This window comes from Phlebotomus argentipes, unplaced genomic scaffold (assembly GCF_947086385.1).
Source record: "Phlebotomus argentipes unplaced genomic scaffold, Phlebotomus argentipes genome assembly scaffold_4, whole genome shotgun sequence".
In the NCBI taxonomy this organism is placed as follows: Eukaryota; Metazoa; Arthropoda; class Insecta; order Diptera; family Psychodidae; genus Phlebotomus; species Phlebotomus argentipes.
In genome coordinates this window covers 2,709,836-2,724,452 of record NW_026776174.1, presented here as the reverse complement: position 1 = coordinate 2,724,452, position 14,617 = coordinate 2,709,836, and the positions used below count along the sequence as shown (strand labels likewise).

The 14,617-nt window shown below is 44.3% G+C and overlaps 3 protein-coding genes across 6 annotated transcripts; 2 read left to right on the top strand and 1 right to left on the bottom strand.

The window, feature by feature from the left end:
* Positions 1 to 13: 13 nt before the first annotated feature.
* Positions 14 to 1,971, top strand: LOC132257561 (WD repeat-containing protein 37). Its single transcript, XM_059754529.1, has 3 exons — positions 14 to 268; positions 332 to 1,440; positions 1,840 to 1,971. Exons 1-3 carry the CDS (start codon positions 94 to 96, stop codon positions 1,969 to 1,971), a joined length of 1,416 nt encoding a protein of 471 aa, XP_059610512.1. The 5' UTR covers positions 14 to 93.
* On the bottom strand, positions 1,869 to 5,183 carry LOC132257544 (DNA polymerase iota). Of its 3 annotated transcripts, none has more exons than XM_059754507.1 (4): positions 4,951 to 5,183; positions 3,179 to 4,821; positions 2,569 to 2,725; positions 1,869 to 1,985 (listed from the first exon to the last, which is right to left on the bottom strand). In XM_059754507.1, exons 1-3 carry the CDS (start codon positions 4,970 to 4,972, stop codon positions 2,579 to 2,581), a joined length of 1,812 nt encoding a protein of 603 aa, XP_059610490.1. In that variant the 5' UTR covers positions 4,973 to 5,183; the 3' UTR covers positions 1,869 to 1,985; positions 2,569 to 2,578. The 3 variants fall into 3 exon arrangements, with proteins under 3 accessions (XP_059610490.1, XP_059610492.1, XP_059610491.1); XM_059754508.1 differs by having other exon boundaries at positions 1,964 to 2,067; XM_059754509.1 differs by lacking the exon at positions 2,569 to 2,725 and having other exon boundaries at positions 1,905 to 1,985.
* Positions 5,184 to 5,509: 326 nt separating this feature from the next.
* Positions 5,510 to 14,442, top strand: LOC132257565 (nucleolysin TIAR). 2 transcript variants are annotated; one of them, XM_059754534.1, is made up of 3 exons: positions 5,510 to 6,897; positions 9,394 to 9,481; positions 11,509 to 14,442. In XM_059754534.1, exons 1-3 carry the CDS (start codon positions 5,950 to 5,952, stop codon positions 11,646 to 11,648), a joined length of 1,176 nt encoding a protein of 391 aa, XP_059610517.1. In that variant the 5' UTR covers positions 5,510 to 5,949; the 3' UTR covers positions 11,649 to 14,442. The 2 variants fall into 2 exon arrangements, with proteins under 2 accessions (XP_059610517.1, XP_059610516.1); XM_059754533.1 differs by having other exon boundaries at positions 11,497 to 14,442.
* The last annotated feature ends 175 nt before the right edge of the window (positions 14,443 to 14,617 follow it).

Sequence of the window (14,617 nt, the reverse complement as noted above, 5' to 3'; positions counted from 1 at the left end):
ACCTCTCGCCTGTGGCGCCGCCGTCAGTTGTCAGTGCGAGCAAGAAAACAGCGAAGACAGGGATTTTCTGGCAAATGAGAAAATTTGTGGAAAATGCCCTTTGAGAACTCAAGTAAGACGGGCGTGAAGTCAAAGCGGAGCCCTCGGCTGTCCAGTCTCGCGGAGGACATTCTACCCACGGACGATGCACCGTTTCGGGCGCGCCTTCACCAGCTCTTCTCGCAGATTGAGAAGGAGTTCGAGGCGCTCTACCTGGAGAACCTGAGCCGTGAGTCGCGCGTCCTTGGGCGCTATGTGAAGGACGAGATTAATTTTGTCGATTGCTTTGCAGTGCAGGAAAAGCTGGACGCTATGGGGGCGAGAGGAGGCGAAGGCGCAGGTGCTGAGAGGAGTCCAGGCGGAGAGTTGCTGGACAGCGATCTGGCCACGGGGAAGAGCTTGAAGGCGAAGTTCGGCGCCGTGGCGGGGAGCAAGGTGAAGGCGAGTCACAAGCTGAGGGCGCAGACCAGCAAGATCGTGTCCAGCTTCAAGGCGCAGAGCGTTGTGTGCAGCATAGTGAGGGATTACTGTGGTCACAAGGATGGGGTGTGGCAGGTGGCGGCCAAAGGTGGACAGCCCATCATCGGCACAGCCTCCGCTGACCACACGGCGTGCATCTGGGGCGTGGACAGCGGACGCTGTCTGCTGCAGTATCAGGGCCATGGCGGCTCAGTGAACAGCCTGAAGTTCCACCAGAGCCGCGATCTCGTGCTCACGGGCAGCGGCGACGGCACAGCGCACATCTGGCAGGCGGCCGTGAACTGGGAGGTGCCCACGCGCAAGGGTCACTCGTCCGAGGAGGAGTTGGATGAGGACGAGGAGCCCGTGGAGGAGAGGGATCGTGTTGATGTACTTAGAACGCCCGTGTGTGAGTTCTCCGGGCCCGGCGGTCACACTTCAGTTATCGTGGCGGCTGACTGGCTGCCCGGCGGCGATCAGATCATCACGGCGAGCTGGGACAGGAGCGCCATTCTCTGGGATGTGGAGACGAAGGAGCCGCTGCAGCCGCTCACGGGGCACGATCACGAGCTGACGCACGCGTGTGCTCATCAGACACAGCGACTCGTGGTCACGGCGTCCAGGGACAGCACATTCCGCCTGTGGGACTTCAGGGAGCAAATCCCGGCAGTGTCTGTGTTCCAGGGCCACACGGAGAGTGTCACGTCCACGGTGTTCACGCGCGATGACAAGGTGGTGTCCGGCTCTGATGATCGCACAGTGAAGGTGTGGGAATTGCGCAACATGCGATCCGCCTTGACCACCATCCGGACGGACTCGGCGGTGAACAGACTGGCCGTTTCGCCCAACGGAGTCATCGCCATCCCGCATGACAATCGTCACATTCGCCTCTTCGATCTCAATGGACAGCGCGTGGCCAGATTGCCAAGAACTAGTCGACAGGTGAGTTTAACTGATAAATCCTTTGCTAAACTTGATTCTCAGGAATTGCCAGTGAAATTGATAGTGCGCTGACCTTCACGAACTCGCTCGTGCAATCGATTTTCTGTGATGACCTTTGCGGAATTTGGTGATTGATTGCTGAGCATCTCAGGTCGCGTGTGTTTTATTGAAGAGAGAGAGAAAGAGAAGAGCGAGTTGAGAAATCACAGAGACATAATGCTTCGAAAACCAATACCTTTTGCCTTTATTAAATTACAATTCGTTTCATTTTGTTCTACAATGTAAAAAAAAACTCGTGGAAAAATCAAATATCAAAAAAGATTTTGTAACAATGGAGGAAAAAGGGATGCGAAAGACATTAAAAATGCGTGTGCTTCTGTCTCCTCTCTCTCTGCACAGGGTCACCGGCGGATGGTGTCGTCCGTTTGCTGGGCGCCTGAGGAACCAAATACGAGCTGCAATCTCTACTCCTGTGGCTTCGACCGGCGCGTCCTCGGCTGGGCCATCAGTCTGCCCAAGGAGAGTGCGTAGGCTCAGCTCCAGCTCTATAGAAAAATAGCCCAGGGTGAACAGAACAAGAGAAATCTCACTTTTTCTGCCTTCATGTCCTTTTCTCGTCTCAACAAACTAAATATTGAACACACAGTGTAGCGTAAATTTTAGTGAAGAAACGTGAAAGAAGAGGGTCAAATGTAGCGTAAGAGGGCGATTGATGAGGGGGGTTGGTGAACGGGTGGAGAGTAGAGAAAGGGGATGTTTTCAATGTAAATTTTTGTTTTTTTTCCTTCCTTTTCTACCTTTATAGCCTTTCTAAAAGAAGTGGTTTTTTTTTTGTTTTTATTGTTGTTAACTCCTTTATGGATATATTTAAATGTATAAATTACTGTTGAAAAAATCCTCTTTACAAAAAAAAAATTTGAAGTATTCTACAAAACATGAAAGAAAAAATAAAACACACCAAGAAATTAATGTCTAAAGTATAAAACAGAAGAATGAGAAGTAGTGTGAAAGTAGGACCTCGATGTGATTGACAAGGGTCAGTGCAAGGAGGGGCGCAAGATGTGTAGAGAGATGCTCGAATGAAATACATAGAAATGTGGTCTATAGAATAAGAGCAATTTGTCCTACGTGCGAGACTCTATTTGTTGGTGATGAAGTATCTGTGGAGGGTGTTTCCGGTGGTGCAGGTGCTCTTGGTGGAGGAGGACGTGGCTGGAGCGTGGGCAGGATTCGTCCATGTCGCTATCAGTTCACCCTGAACGTCTGGCGGCAGTGCTTTGAAGACCTACAGTGGCAGGAAAGTGCGTGAGTGGAATTCATGTGAGAATTAGCAATTTTCGCACACTCTGTGAGACTCAAAGGAATTCTCCCATCAATATTCACAGTTTATCCTTTCACACAGGATCCCCCGTAAAATAATACTAATAAATTCAATTTCAAGGTGTTACGATTTTACATTCCCGATTTTTAAGTCGAGGAAACACGTAAAATAACGTTTTTTTTGTTTTATTCTTCGTTTGTACAACCGATAAATTCTAGGGAATTTCTTGGTTTAGTCGAATTATACAAAAAATGTTAATCTACAGAGTAATTTGGAGTAAGACAATTCACGTGGTTTAATAAATAGATAACATGGACTAATTAGTCCCTTCTTGGGGACGAACGCGCGACAGTTACTGCAGAACACGACCTGCTAAATGATTAATCCCTTCAAATGGCGCATCGCGTGAGAGATTACCTGTGGATCCACGCAGTTGGGCAGCGACTCGGCGCTCTGGCTGGCCGGCGGAGCGTCCGCGAGTGAGCTGGCCGGCGGTGAGTCGAGGGAGTTCAGCCTCAGGTCGGCCACTCTCAGCTTGCTGGGCGAGGACGTGTCCATGGACTCGTGGCGCGGGTGGCAGGGCCTCTTGGGTATCAACAGCCCGATGCGCGTCTTCTTGGGCGAGGGCTCCAGCTCGGGCTCCGATGACACATCCGACGCCACGGAGGCGTCTGAGAATGTGTCATTCTCCATCGCCACGGGCGATGCGTTGACGTAGCGTCGGAATGTTTCGCGACTTGGCGCCGCCGGAATGGTGAGTCCGTCGCTGGTCAGACTCGTGATGGACTGCACCTCGAGGTCGGACTTCTTGATGAGGAAGTTGGCAATGGAGCAGGAGCCGAACTTGCGCTCTTGGAACTTGGAGAAGGCCAGCCCCAGAAGGGTGATGTTGAAAGGCTGCTTGAGGTCAATGATGCGCTCGAACAGGCGCATGACGATCTTAAGGAGCTTCTCGTGTCCACCCTGCACGAGATTCACCTTCCCTTCCGGGCGCAATCTGAAGAGCGACGGCAAAATGTTGGCCTGCTTCGTCTCGCGGTGGCTAGTCTTCTTGGTTGGATCGAACTTTCTCAGTGTCATCTTGATCGCAATGGGAATCCGTCCGTCGTCAACCACCTGATTCACTAGTCGCACCAGCAACACATTGAACTTCTCCTCGACGTCCTGCTTCACCGAAATCGTGCGGCAGGAGTCCTCCAAGCCAATGGTCTTGGGCCGCCCGGACGGTCTCACGGGCATGTTGTCCCGCCCGAGACTCAAATCTTTCAGCTTTGTCGCCGTCTCGTGGCCAAACTTTCGCTGCAACCGCTCCAGATCCACGTCTTGCAGCTCCCTGACCGTCCGGATGCCAATGTCAGCCAGTAGGGCTTCTGTCTTCTGACCTACGCCAGTCACGCGGCGCACCTTCTCGAGATCCGCGAGGAACGTGGCGGCGCAGTGAGGCACCAATACTGTCTGGTTGTTGGGCTTGTTCACACTGCCCACCAACTTGGCCAGGAGTTTGTTGTGCGCCACCCCGGCGCAGCTGGTGATGCCCAACTCCGAGTGCAGCGCGTCGCGGATCTCGCGCGCTAGCGCACTGCCCGCCGCCAGGCGTCTATCACAGCCACAGGCACACGAGAGCGACTCGCCCTCGGGGCACACACAGCCCACCACCTCCGGGTCGTCTGTCATGGTCAGGGTGCCGAGGCGGTACTCCACCTGGCGTGTCACGTCCATCCAGTTCTCGTCCATGCCCAATTTCTCCACGCAGGGCGTGAACTTCTGCAGCACTTCAAAGATGCGGGCGCTCATCTGTCTGTACGGCGTGAGATCCTCGCCGCGCACCAACACCAGCTCAGGACAGCGTCGCAGCGCTTCCTGCATGGGCATCAGCTTGTCCACGCCGCGCTCGCGGGCCGGGTAATTGCACGTCACCACTAAGTTCTTCTGCTGGATGCCAAGAGGCTTCCCACGCAGCTCCGGATCCCGCAGCTCCTCCACCTGGGCGTAGAAGCAGTCGATGTCGATGTGAATGATGACTCTGGCGTGCGTCTCGCTCACTTCCATCCTGTCCATGGCTGAACACACAATAATACATCAGAGATGGAGTGCAGGAAGTGCACGGCGAAACTTTCTTTTGTTCACCACGCGAGTGTGTGTGCGTATGTGTGGAGGAAATTCCCACATGACGACACATCTTACCTTACCTCGAGAGTGGGATATCACCATTGGGACGCCAAGAAGATCAACATGACTGGCTTTCCACTTGCCAACTGGCGAGGAAAAGTGCACGCAAGAGGGGAAGATATTTCGGCTATGATGAAATTACGGCAGAACTGCCCTCTGGCTCTCTTTCTGATGACACACAAACTGCTTGCTCTCTCTCGCTCTGGCGCCCACAGCCATTTGGAGTGACGCGCTGAATAACAACCCGGTTGAGTCAGCCTAGGCGGAAACCGTTAGCCCACTCATAAGCAGTACGCAAATGGTATCTGATGATGTGCCGGGAAATTTATCCTCCCCAAAAGGCTATTTGACAATAAATCTCTGTTGCATTTGAACATTTTCCGTTTTCTCACTTGATGCTCTACATTTTCTTTGGTGTTTCCCTCGGAATTTATCTGAAATCGGCAATAAATTGGCAAAAGATGAAATCATCTTTGGGTAGCAATTTGAGTTCGCGCCTCGGACTGGAAAGTGCTGAATGGAGGGCGCGGTCTGCCGGGTGACGCGCTGAAAATGTCTCCGGTCGATGGCGTCGCTGGCATCGGGAAAGAGAGGATGACTCCTGTGTCCGCCATATTGGCAATGTCAGATGTCATGTCATAGACGCCTAGTGACTTTATTCGTGATTTTCCTGCAAAATAAGTGAAAATAGGTGAAGAAAAGTGCTGAAACGCGTGGCAAAGGTGTCGACAAAGTGCGTGGTGTAGGTATTTGTATGGTAGAGACGAATCCCAGTGCGCTGAGAGAGGATCTTTCCGGACACTTTGGGTGCGCTTCTCCAGTGGAGTCGGGAGTGTTGGGTCGGCGAAAGCAGGGGCGTACGGACCTTTTTTCACGCATTTTTGTTCCACATTTGCACACCACCCACCCCCCAACCGCCCACCCGTGTCATCCCAGTCGTGTGCAGTGCGCCAGGAGCTGCGGTAGACTTGCGATAGAGTCCTGAGCTTGGCGGGGCGGAGACATTCAGGTTGACAAAGATGGGCGACGAGTCGCAGCCCAAGACCCTGTACGTGGGCAACCTGGACAATTCGGTCTCTGAGGACCTGCTGTGGTCGCTCTTCGGTCAGATTGGTCCCGTGAAGAACTGCAAGATCATCCGTGAGCCGGGCAACGATCCTTATGCCTTCATTGAGTTCATTAATCACCAGTCGGCCAGCACGGCGCTGACAGCGATGAATAAGCGCCACTTCCTGGACAAGGAGATGAAGGTGAATTGGGCCACGAGTCCGGGTAATCAGCCCAAGGCGGACACCAGTTCGCACCACCACATCTTCGTGGGCGACCTGAGCCCGGAGATTGAGACGGAGACGCTGAGGGAGGCGTTCGCGCCGTTCGGTGAAATTTCCAACTGTCGCATCGTGCGTGACCCACAAACGCTCAAGTCCAAGGGCTACGCATTCGTGTCGTTCGTGAAGAAGGCTGAGGCGGAGAATGCCATACAGTCGATGAATGGACAGTGGCTGGGGTCCAGGTCCATTCGCACCAACTGGAGCACCCGCAAGCCGCCGCCGCCGCGCGAGAACAGCAAGGGCGTGAAGGGTGGGAAGCCCTCGTACGAGGAGATTTACAATCAGACGAGCCCCACGAACACCACCGTGTACTGTGGCGGCTTTGCGGCGAACATGATCACGGAGGATCTGGTGCACAAGCACTTCGGTCAGTTCGGCGCCATACAGGATGTGCGGGTGTTCAAGGACAAGGGCTACGCCTTCATCAAGTTCACCAGCAAGGAAGCTGCCACGCATGCCATCGAGGCGACCCACAACACCGAGATCAACGGACAGGCGGTGAAGTGCTTCTGGGGCAAGGAGAACGGCGGCGACGCCACCAGCAACGCCCAGCCATCCAGTCAGGCGCAGCCGGTGCAACCGCAGGGCGCCCAGTACCCCTACTCGTATCAGCAAATGGGCTACTGGTACCAGCCGGTAAGTTGCATCCCGACTCGGCGCGAGAGCGTCCAAATTGGACCAATTTACCGTTGCCTGAATATCCCCAATAAATATATACACACATTATGCTGTGTATATTAGAGGAAAAGGTGTCATCGAACTCCAACTCTTGCTCTCCTCCCGCTCTCTCGAGCGCGCTCTCGGACCGCCAATGGTCCAGTAATGGTGTGTTTTCTTTTTTGCCGAAAAAAAAGCTCGCGCGTCGATGATTAAGAACCCCACTTTTGATGCATGATTGTGTTTATTCGGGCCTCTCGGACACCATCCGATGCCTTGCTTATTGTTTATCCCATTGCTCATGATTTTATTTCTGCAGATGAAGACCATCGCGATAAACAGTGAATGTGAAGCATTGAAACTTTCCCAGGGTGTGATCGAAAGTTTCAGATAAAGTTTCAAAACATACGGTTTTCCGCGATGACACTAAAATTGTGTTTTCTGTGGAAAAAAAACTAAATGACTTCGCTTTTTAGATTCTCTTAAAGACCAATAAAAATGTTTTGTTGATGACGTGAGTGGAATGGAAATTTTTAAATTTTCACGAAATATTATTGAAAGATGATTCATAAGAAAGAAAGAAAAAAACGATGTTTGGCGATCTGTGTGAATCATGAAATTCACGATTCTAATGCTGTGAAAGAGTTGCGAGAAGAGTACTTAATAATTCCTCCACTTTTATTGCTTTTTCTCATTTCATATCGAAATTTCCAACAATAAACTGTGTGCTCTTGTGAAACGCGGAATGTTTACATGGTGGTCTTATCTTGACTACTCCTTAAGACTTTAAGCTGTGTTGGTTCTTTTTCTATTTCCCTGTGCGATTGAACCACATGATTTTGAAATGCAATTCGCACTTTAGGCACTTGTTGTAATTTGGCATTTGAAAAATGCACAAAATACTAATTGAAATCTCTTCATAGTCTTTATAATGACTGTATTCTTTTTAAACACTTTATCAGACAGTCTTTATGGCAGATTTGTATCTACAAATAATCTTGCCGTTTAATTTGTTGTTACTTTCCATCCCACTGACTCATGCTGAATGGGTGTGAAAACAAGGAAATTTGAAAACCTAATCACTGCAAAGTGCAAATCACGCTGAAGAGATGGTCTCTTCTTGCGAAACGCATCAAGTTCATTGCGAATTAGCACTTGTGTGTTGCAGACATTTTTGCTACATAGTTGTGGCGATGTGAGAAATTTGAAAATTATTCCTTTTTGGGGGGAAAGTGTCACAATGGAAAAATTTATCACTTCGTGTGTGTGTGTTCAGTTGATGGTCGCATTGAAGAGGTCAAGTGAGCAAGAGAAGAGGTACATATGAGGGAAAAGAGATAAATTTGTGGGTTTGCTTGCTACTCAGTGAGAATTTTGAAACATATATTCTTTAATTATGTATAATTGCGTGTTTATATCTTTTTCTCCTCTTCTTCTACCTGTCGGATATAAATCAATTCACAGAACTTGTATTTTGCTCCACATAGAGAGAGAGAGAGAGAGAGAGAGAGAGAGGGAGAGAGGGAGGGAGAGAGTTTGAGGGGGCGGAGGGAGAGAAGAGGGCATTTGGGCAGAAACTCGTCCGCGGAATGACTTCTCATCCGCTGGTCGATATCTTTTTGGTAAAATCATACGGTGACAGGGAATTTATTCATGCACGCGAATGACCTTAGAATGTTGTTATGCCGAAAATACAGTAATTCAGTTGGAGACGTTTTCTCCATCGCTGAACGTTCATGAGAATGCGATTAGCCATGTTTTAGATTAATTTGCCGTTTGATGGCGGAATAGCAAGTCGCACTGCGTCTCTGGTCAATGAATGTGTGTGTGTATGAGTGTGATCAAGACTGTGTGTGTGTGTGTGTGTGTGTTTGAATGGCCACAGCTGATAAGACTTCTTATTAAGGGTCTTTCGCTGTCTTCACCACAATTATGTCGTATAAGGAGAAGTGTAAGCGTCACTTGTTGTAATTTTCTCGTCTATCGAGTTACTTCTTTGGAATCGCATAGTTTAATACGAAGAGTGCCGGATTTACTTTCTTTCGGAGAATGAGATGGCAGATAATTGAGGCTGTGCTGAAGATGCGATATTTTCTAATTAAATGATAATTGCACGTTTAATGTTTGAGAGATAAAGTGGAGCAAAACTACCCTCAGAGACACAGAGAGAGAGAGAGAGAGAAAGGGGGGAGAAAGCATCTTGAAAGATGTTTTGGAGTAGAGAGAGAGAGAGGAAGCATAGGAAAAATATTATAAAGTTTGCTGGTTTCTGTTTCTCATCTCTCGGAGGGAAACTTTCTTGTTCTGCTTGATAAATAACTGGTGAAGGAAACTTTGTGGCAAACAGAAGAGATATGATCAACTTTTTCCTTCTAATTTGGACTAATTGATAAATGAGGCTTTTAAGATGGTCGTAAAATTGGTAAAAAACACAAACACATTGATTTTAATGCTTTCTTCTCACTGCTTTTTCAGGGATATCCAGCGGCACAGATGCCGGCGCAGTACATGCAACAGGGCTACTATCCCTACGCCTACACGAGTCCGCAGCAAGGAGCCGGAGGTACATATTACTATCCACCTCAGTAGTGTCTTACTTTGTCAAGTTTTGCTCAGAATTTGTCCCTGATTTCGTAGATCTTTTTGGTAGTTTGCTCAGAGGAGAAGACGAGAAGAGGCAAAGTGAAGAATGCGTATGGAAAATGTGAATTTTCAGTGATGTTACTATGAGAAATTCTTCACACTTTTGCATGTTCCTAACAATGTTTTGAGTTGTTTTATTTCTTCTTTTTTTTTATTATATTTGCATGATGAACTTATGGTGAAGAATTTACAGAAAATTTATCAATTTGAGCGAAAAGGTGGAAGAAGAGAAAGAAGAAGAAAAAAACATTGGTAGCTTGTCGATCAAACATGCGAGTTGAATAGCAGAAATTTGATGGAAAAGCCGAGAAATTCATATTTAATTGCAATTTGTGCAGTGTAACATTGTTGAGTTGGCTCGGCAGGTCAAGATGTATAGATAGTTAATAATATGAGCCGAGGGGTTTGTCAGAAAAGTGAATTTTTGCTCTCACACTCATATTTTTCATCATTTTTCCCATCATTTTTATACTTTTGCTTTCAATTTCAGCTTGTTAATTGAATTTTGAATTTGTGATTAATATTTGATACACTTTGTGAGTTGATTGGTGAACCCCTTGTGCCAAGGTTGAGATAATTTTAGCGAGACACAAAGAAGGAAAATTCCACGAAAATACTTTCACACACTGGCTCATAATGAAATTCTTCATTTGAGTGGAGAAAATTGAACTTAGACAAAACGCGCCGTTTCAATAGAGAGGAAAAGTTTTGGCGGTGAACGAGAAAAAAAAAGTAAAATTAAAATATTATTATGCCTATGTATTTATAGAAAATGTATGTAGGAGTCGCATCTGGGATTCTCACACCTCTCTTCTTATTCTCTCTCATAGCTCATTGTCAGACTGAGGAAGTCATTTGCATTCACTTCGCAAGTCTTCATTATTTTTAGCAGCATTGCATATTGCATTTCAAATGTAATAATTGATTTTCTTCCCTCCTTTCGTGCCATTTCGTAATGTAGTATAATAGCAAATTTTATATGCATCTGCAGATATTCATATTAAAAAAAAAGAAAGAAAGAAAAGGACTGATATTATGCCGTGCAGAAGTGAGTTCAATAATGCAGATATTTTTGAACCCTTTTACTTTTCTCTATATCGATATTGATTAATTTGGCGAAATTGGCATTTTTGTTTACGACAGTTGGTAAATTATTATTGAATTACTTCGCTTCTGTCGCACAACCCAATGAAAAGTACTATATTCTGGAGTGTACAATGAAAAAAAAATACCTTTTCATATCGTATTTACACTTGTGAAAATGTGATTCGCATCAGAAATAGTGGCAAAATAGTGTCGACATTGCAATGCCTAGATTGGGGTCAATTTCAAAAAGTATCACAATTATGCACATTTATCAATGTTTAGTCTATTCTAATGGAGTTTTGTGAATATGAGCAATAACATTTGGGATTGTGTTACAGCGAGGCAACATTGTATTTGTATCACTTTTGCCCAGTTTTTGTAGTGTCGATGCAGCACTTTGATGCGAGTTGTGCGTTGAACCCTTGTAGGTTTTTGGGTGCTCCTTCGTGAAAATCACAGGCGAATAAAAGTGAATTAGTATTTTATTGACCAAATAAATAATGCTGGAGTGTGTGTGGTGAGCGATAAATTGCGATGGAAGGCACACCAATGTTGCTGCTGCTGTGTGTATAGAATTTGGAGTGAAGAGAGCGAAGTGATATGTAGAAACTGAAAGATGTGTGCTTGACCTTGTGACCCACATTGAGGTGGGGAGAAGAGAGGTTTGAGAATCACTGCCGCGATGGCTCTTGAGCCGTGGAGAAAGAAAGAAAAAGAGAGAGAGAGAGAGGGAGGAAAGTGATGATATTTGAGGTGGAAATAGGGGGAGAAAGAGGACGCGCAGAGTGGCGAATGATATAGGAATGTGCCTTTGTAGATTGCATGGTGATAATGTGCTAACACTTGCAGATATGTTTTCAGCATATCGCATGGTCCAGCCGGCCAATACGATGTACATGGGAGTGCCCACGGTACAGACTGTTACGGCGGCCACGAATGGGGCCACCGCGAGTCAGCCACAGATTATGTATACGGCGATGCCACAGTATCAGACACAATGAGACGAACCCAACACTGAGGACACAGCAGCACAAACAACCAAGAGGATCAAGAGATAGGAATTTGACAGGCATTGTCCACATGCGGGGAAGATGAGAAGAAACTTGTATAACTTGTAAGAATTTGCTATACATACCTTTATATATATAAATCTCACGCGCTCACGAAGGAATCCTTCCAGAAAAACATGCAAAAGTGACGAAAGAATGATTTGAGTTCAAGGGTATTTTTTTTTAATTAGTTTACGAGAAGACATTCTTTGATTTTTTTTTGTTTTTCAAGCATGATTTTCTGAAGAAAGAACAAGAGAGAAGAAAAAAACATCATTTCCTTTCGAGAAAAGTCTCTTCTCCGGGTTGTTTGTGACGATCGCGGTATATCAAAGTAAAGAAGGGAAGAAAAACACTCTTGTCTCGTGAGAAGTAAAGAAAATTCCATAGAATAATCTCTATGAAATTCTCTATTTAGTGAATTGTTTTTGTGCTTTTCTTTTTTGGAAAGATTATCCAAAATCGTGGGTAAAGAGAAATGCGAAATGTTAGATTTTGCAGGGTTGGAGAAAAAGGACAAAAAATGTATATGTAAAATAAACTGAAAATATTCCCTTTGTATTGTGTAAGAAAATTTGGATTTAATCAATTTAAGGAATATCTTCTTTGCATACGTGAAGTGAAATGGAGCAAAACTGTAGGTTTTAACAAAAAAAAGGAAGAGGAGGAGAAGCTGCGATGCGGGGGGAAATGCGCATTGATTTTTAAGAGAAAATGGGTATTGAGAAATGTGTGATATATGTTAAAGAAAAAAAAGATAAAAGAAAAAAGTACGGTAAATAGAAAAAATACACACGAGACTCCTTTTATCGTCAAAATATCAATATTTTTCGAATATTTTTTGTGTGTGGTTTTCTTTTTTGAAACATTTTCACGCACTTTCTGCTATAAATTAAGCAAAGAAACAAAATTTTTCCTATTTTAACATTTCTAAAAAAAAACATTTATACATAATATTGACAAACTTTGGCAATACAGCAATGCTAATATTTTAATTTATTTTTCCCTTAGCTTCTTATAAAATAACTCTTAGATTTTTTTTGTGTGTGAGTATTTTGGTTGGTCGGAATAACTTAAATCAATGTCATTTTGTCTTCGGTTACGTATTTAACATGCTGAAGAAAATACAGTCATGCCAAAATTAATCATATCTGAAATTTTGAATAACAAAGAGAAACGAAATTTTTTTCACAAAAGACCTGAGAATTCATAAGAAATGGAGAAAAAAGAAATTCGGTAATTTCCCCCTCAAAAAGAGTAAAGAAAACTATATTGGAAATCACAATATTGTTAAAGACAAGATTTGCGAACGAGGATGAGAAGAGATTAGATTAGGACAAAGTAATAAAAGAAAATGTAACCTGCAGACAAGATTGTGTCTGAAAATCTTTTGTAAATAAAAGTGAGTGGATTGAGAAGTGAGAAAAAGATGCGGAGGAAAACCGTGAATAAGTGTGAAAGGAGATCAACAAATCAAAGTATAATATTATTATCCATTTCATTACTGAAGAGAAAAGAAGTATAAAGCATTACCTGTTTCCCAAAAAGATCACGGAATATGTAAATACAAGGATAACAAAGCTAAAAATGGACGGTCAAGAGAGAGAGTTATAATGTGTAAAATAAGCCGCTGAAAAAGGATTATTTGGGGGTGATTGTTGTGGGGAAATATAAATCTGTACAAAAGTACATGAGCAAAGTGAAGAAGAAGTCTATGAAGAGTGAGTAATTGTGGGCGGAAAGTCGATGAAGGGGAGAAATATTATCACTAAAAAAAAACGCTGCATAATTTATTACTACGACGAGGAAGAGAGTATGATTTGACGGAGTTTAGCGCGCAGATCAGATCAGACTGCAGAAATTTAAGGACAAAAAAATACGTTGTGGATGAAGATATATTTTTATACGATATGTGCTTTTGATCCCGTTGAAACGAAGGGAGATTTTGAGGAAAAATGCAGGATTTTTCTTGCATTGGCAGTGACGAAAAAAAAGGGGTTTGGACTTGATGATTTTTGATGGCATTGTATTTTCTCGATGATCATTTTCGAGGGTCCAGCCAATATCGAAGAGAAAGGACACACGCACGCACTTTCGCTATTGAAATTCATTTCACGCATGGAAAATATTCAAGGCAAATTATTCTACATTCCAATAGCATATCAGCAGCAGACAACGAAAAGATATTTTTTGAAAATGTTTTTCCGTGTGTTTCTCATTAGAAACATGGTTTTTTGGGATTGTTTATTTGGATAATTGAGATATCGAAGATAACTTTTATTATAAAAATTTAATTTGCCAGACAAAATGTGTCCTTTGAATTATCATCACTCAAGTGTTTGGAGAAGAATATTATGAAGAAATCATCCTGAACATTGAATATCGATCAACGGAAAGTGAAAAAAAAGAGTAGAGAGAAATATTTATTTTATAGGAGAAAAGATGAGCAAAAGTGGAAGAATAAAACCATGAAATGTTCAATTTGCGACTCCTCTTTTTGCAAGTGAATATAGTTTGATGAGAAGTGGTTAGTAAGTCGAGTATGTTTTATATAATAAACAATATACAACCTTAATTAATATGAATGGGTGAAATTTGCCGCTGACGCGAAGTTGAGAATTCTGAGAGCAGAGAATTGAGTTTGAGCGAAGGAGATGGAATATTTGGTGAGGATTTGTGTAGGTTTTTAAGAGGTTTGGGAAGGAAGTTTGGGGAGAAAAGATGATGGAAAAATAGATTGTAAGAAGATGAAAGATGATGAAGTAACTGTAAGAATATTAATGATAGTTACATTTTAGATAGGATACAAATATGAAATGTAATAAGAGCACATTGATATAAGAAAGAATAAATAAAATTTGGAAAAGCCCAAGAAAAATTTTCATCAATATTTCCGTTCATTTTCAAATGCAGAAGTTCGA

Bases quoted from the DNA above. Each gene is read 5' to 3' on its own strand.
- LOC132257561 (XM_059754529.1), top strand. From the start codon at position 94: ATGCCCTTTGAGAACTCAAGTAAGACGGGCGTGAAGTCAAAGCGGAGC. The intron at 269-331 runs GTGAGTCGCGCG...ATTGCTTTGCAG, and splicing joins CTACCTGGAGAACCTGAGCC to TGCAGGAAAAGCTGGACGCT. The intron at 1,441-1,839 runs GTGAGTTTAACT...CTCTCTGCACAG, and splicing joins TGCCAAGAACTAGTCGACAG to GGTCACCGGCGGATGGTGTC.
- LOC132257544 (XM_059754507.1), bottom strand. From the start codon at position 4,972: ATGGTGATATCCCACTCTCGAG. The intron at 4,822-4,950 runs GTAAGGTAAGAT...TTGTGTGTTCAG, and splicing joins GGTGATATCCCACTCTCGAG to CCATGGACAGGATGGAAGTG. The intron at 2,726-3,178 runs GTAATCTCTCAC...CTGCCACTGTAG, and splicing joins CCAACTGCGTGGATCCACAG to GTCTTCAAAGCACTGCCGCC.
- LOC132257565 (XM_059754533.1), top strand. From the start codon at position 5,950: ATGGGCGACGAGTCGCAGCCCAAGACCCTGTACGTGGGCAACCTGGAC. The intron at 6,898-9,393 runs GTAAGTTGCATC...CTGCTTTTTCAG, and splicing joins TGGGCTACTGGTACCAGCCG to GGATATCCAGCGGCACAGAT. The intron at 9,482-11,496 runs GTACATATTACT...TAACACTTGCAG, and splicing joins TCCGCAGCAAGGAGCCGGAG to ATATGTTTTCAGCATATCGC.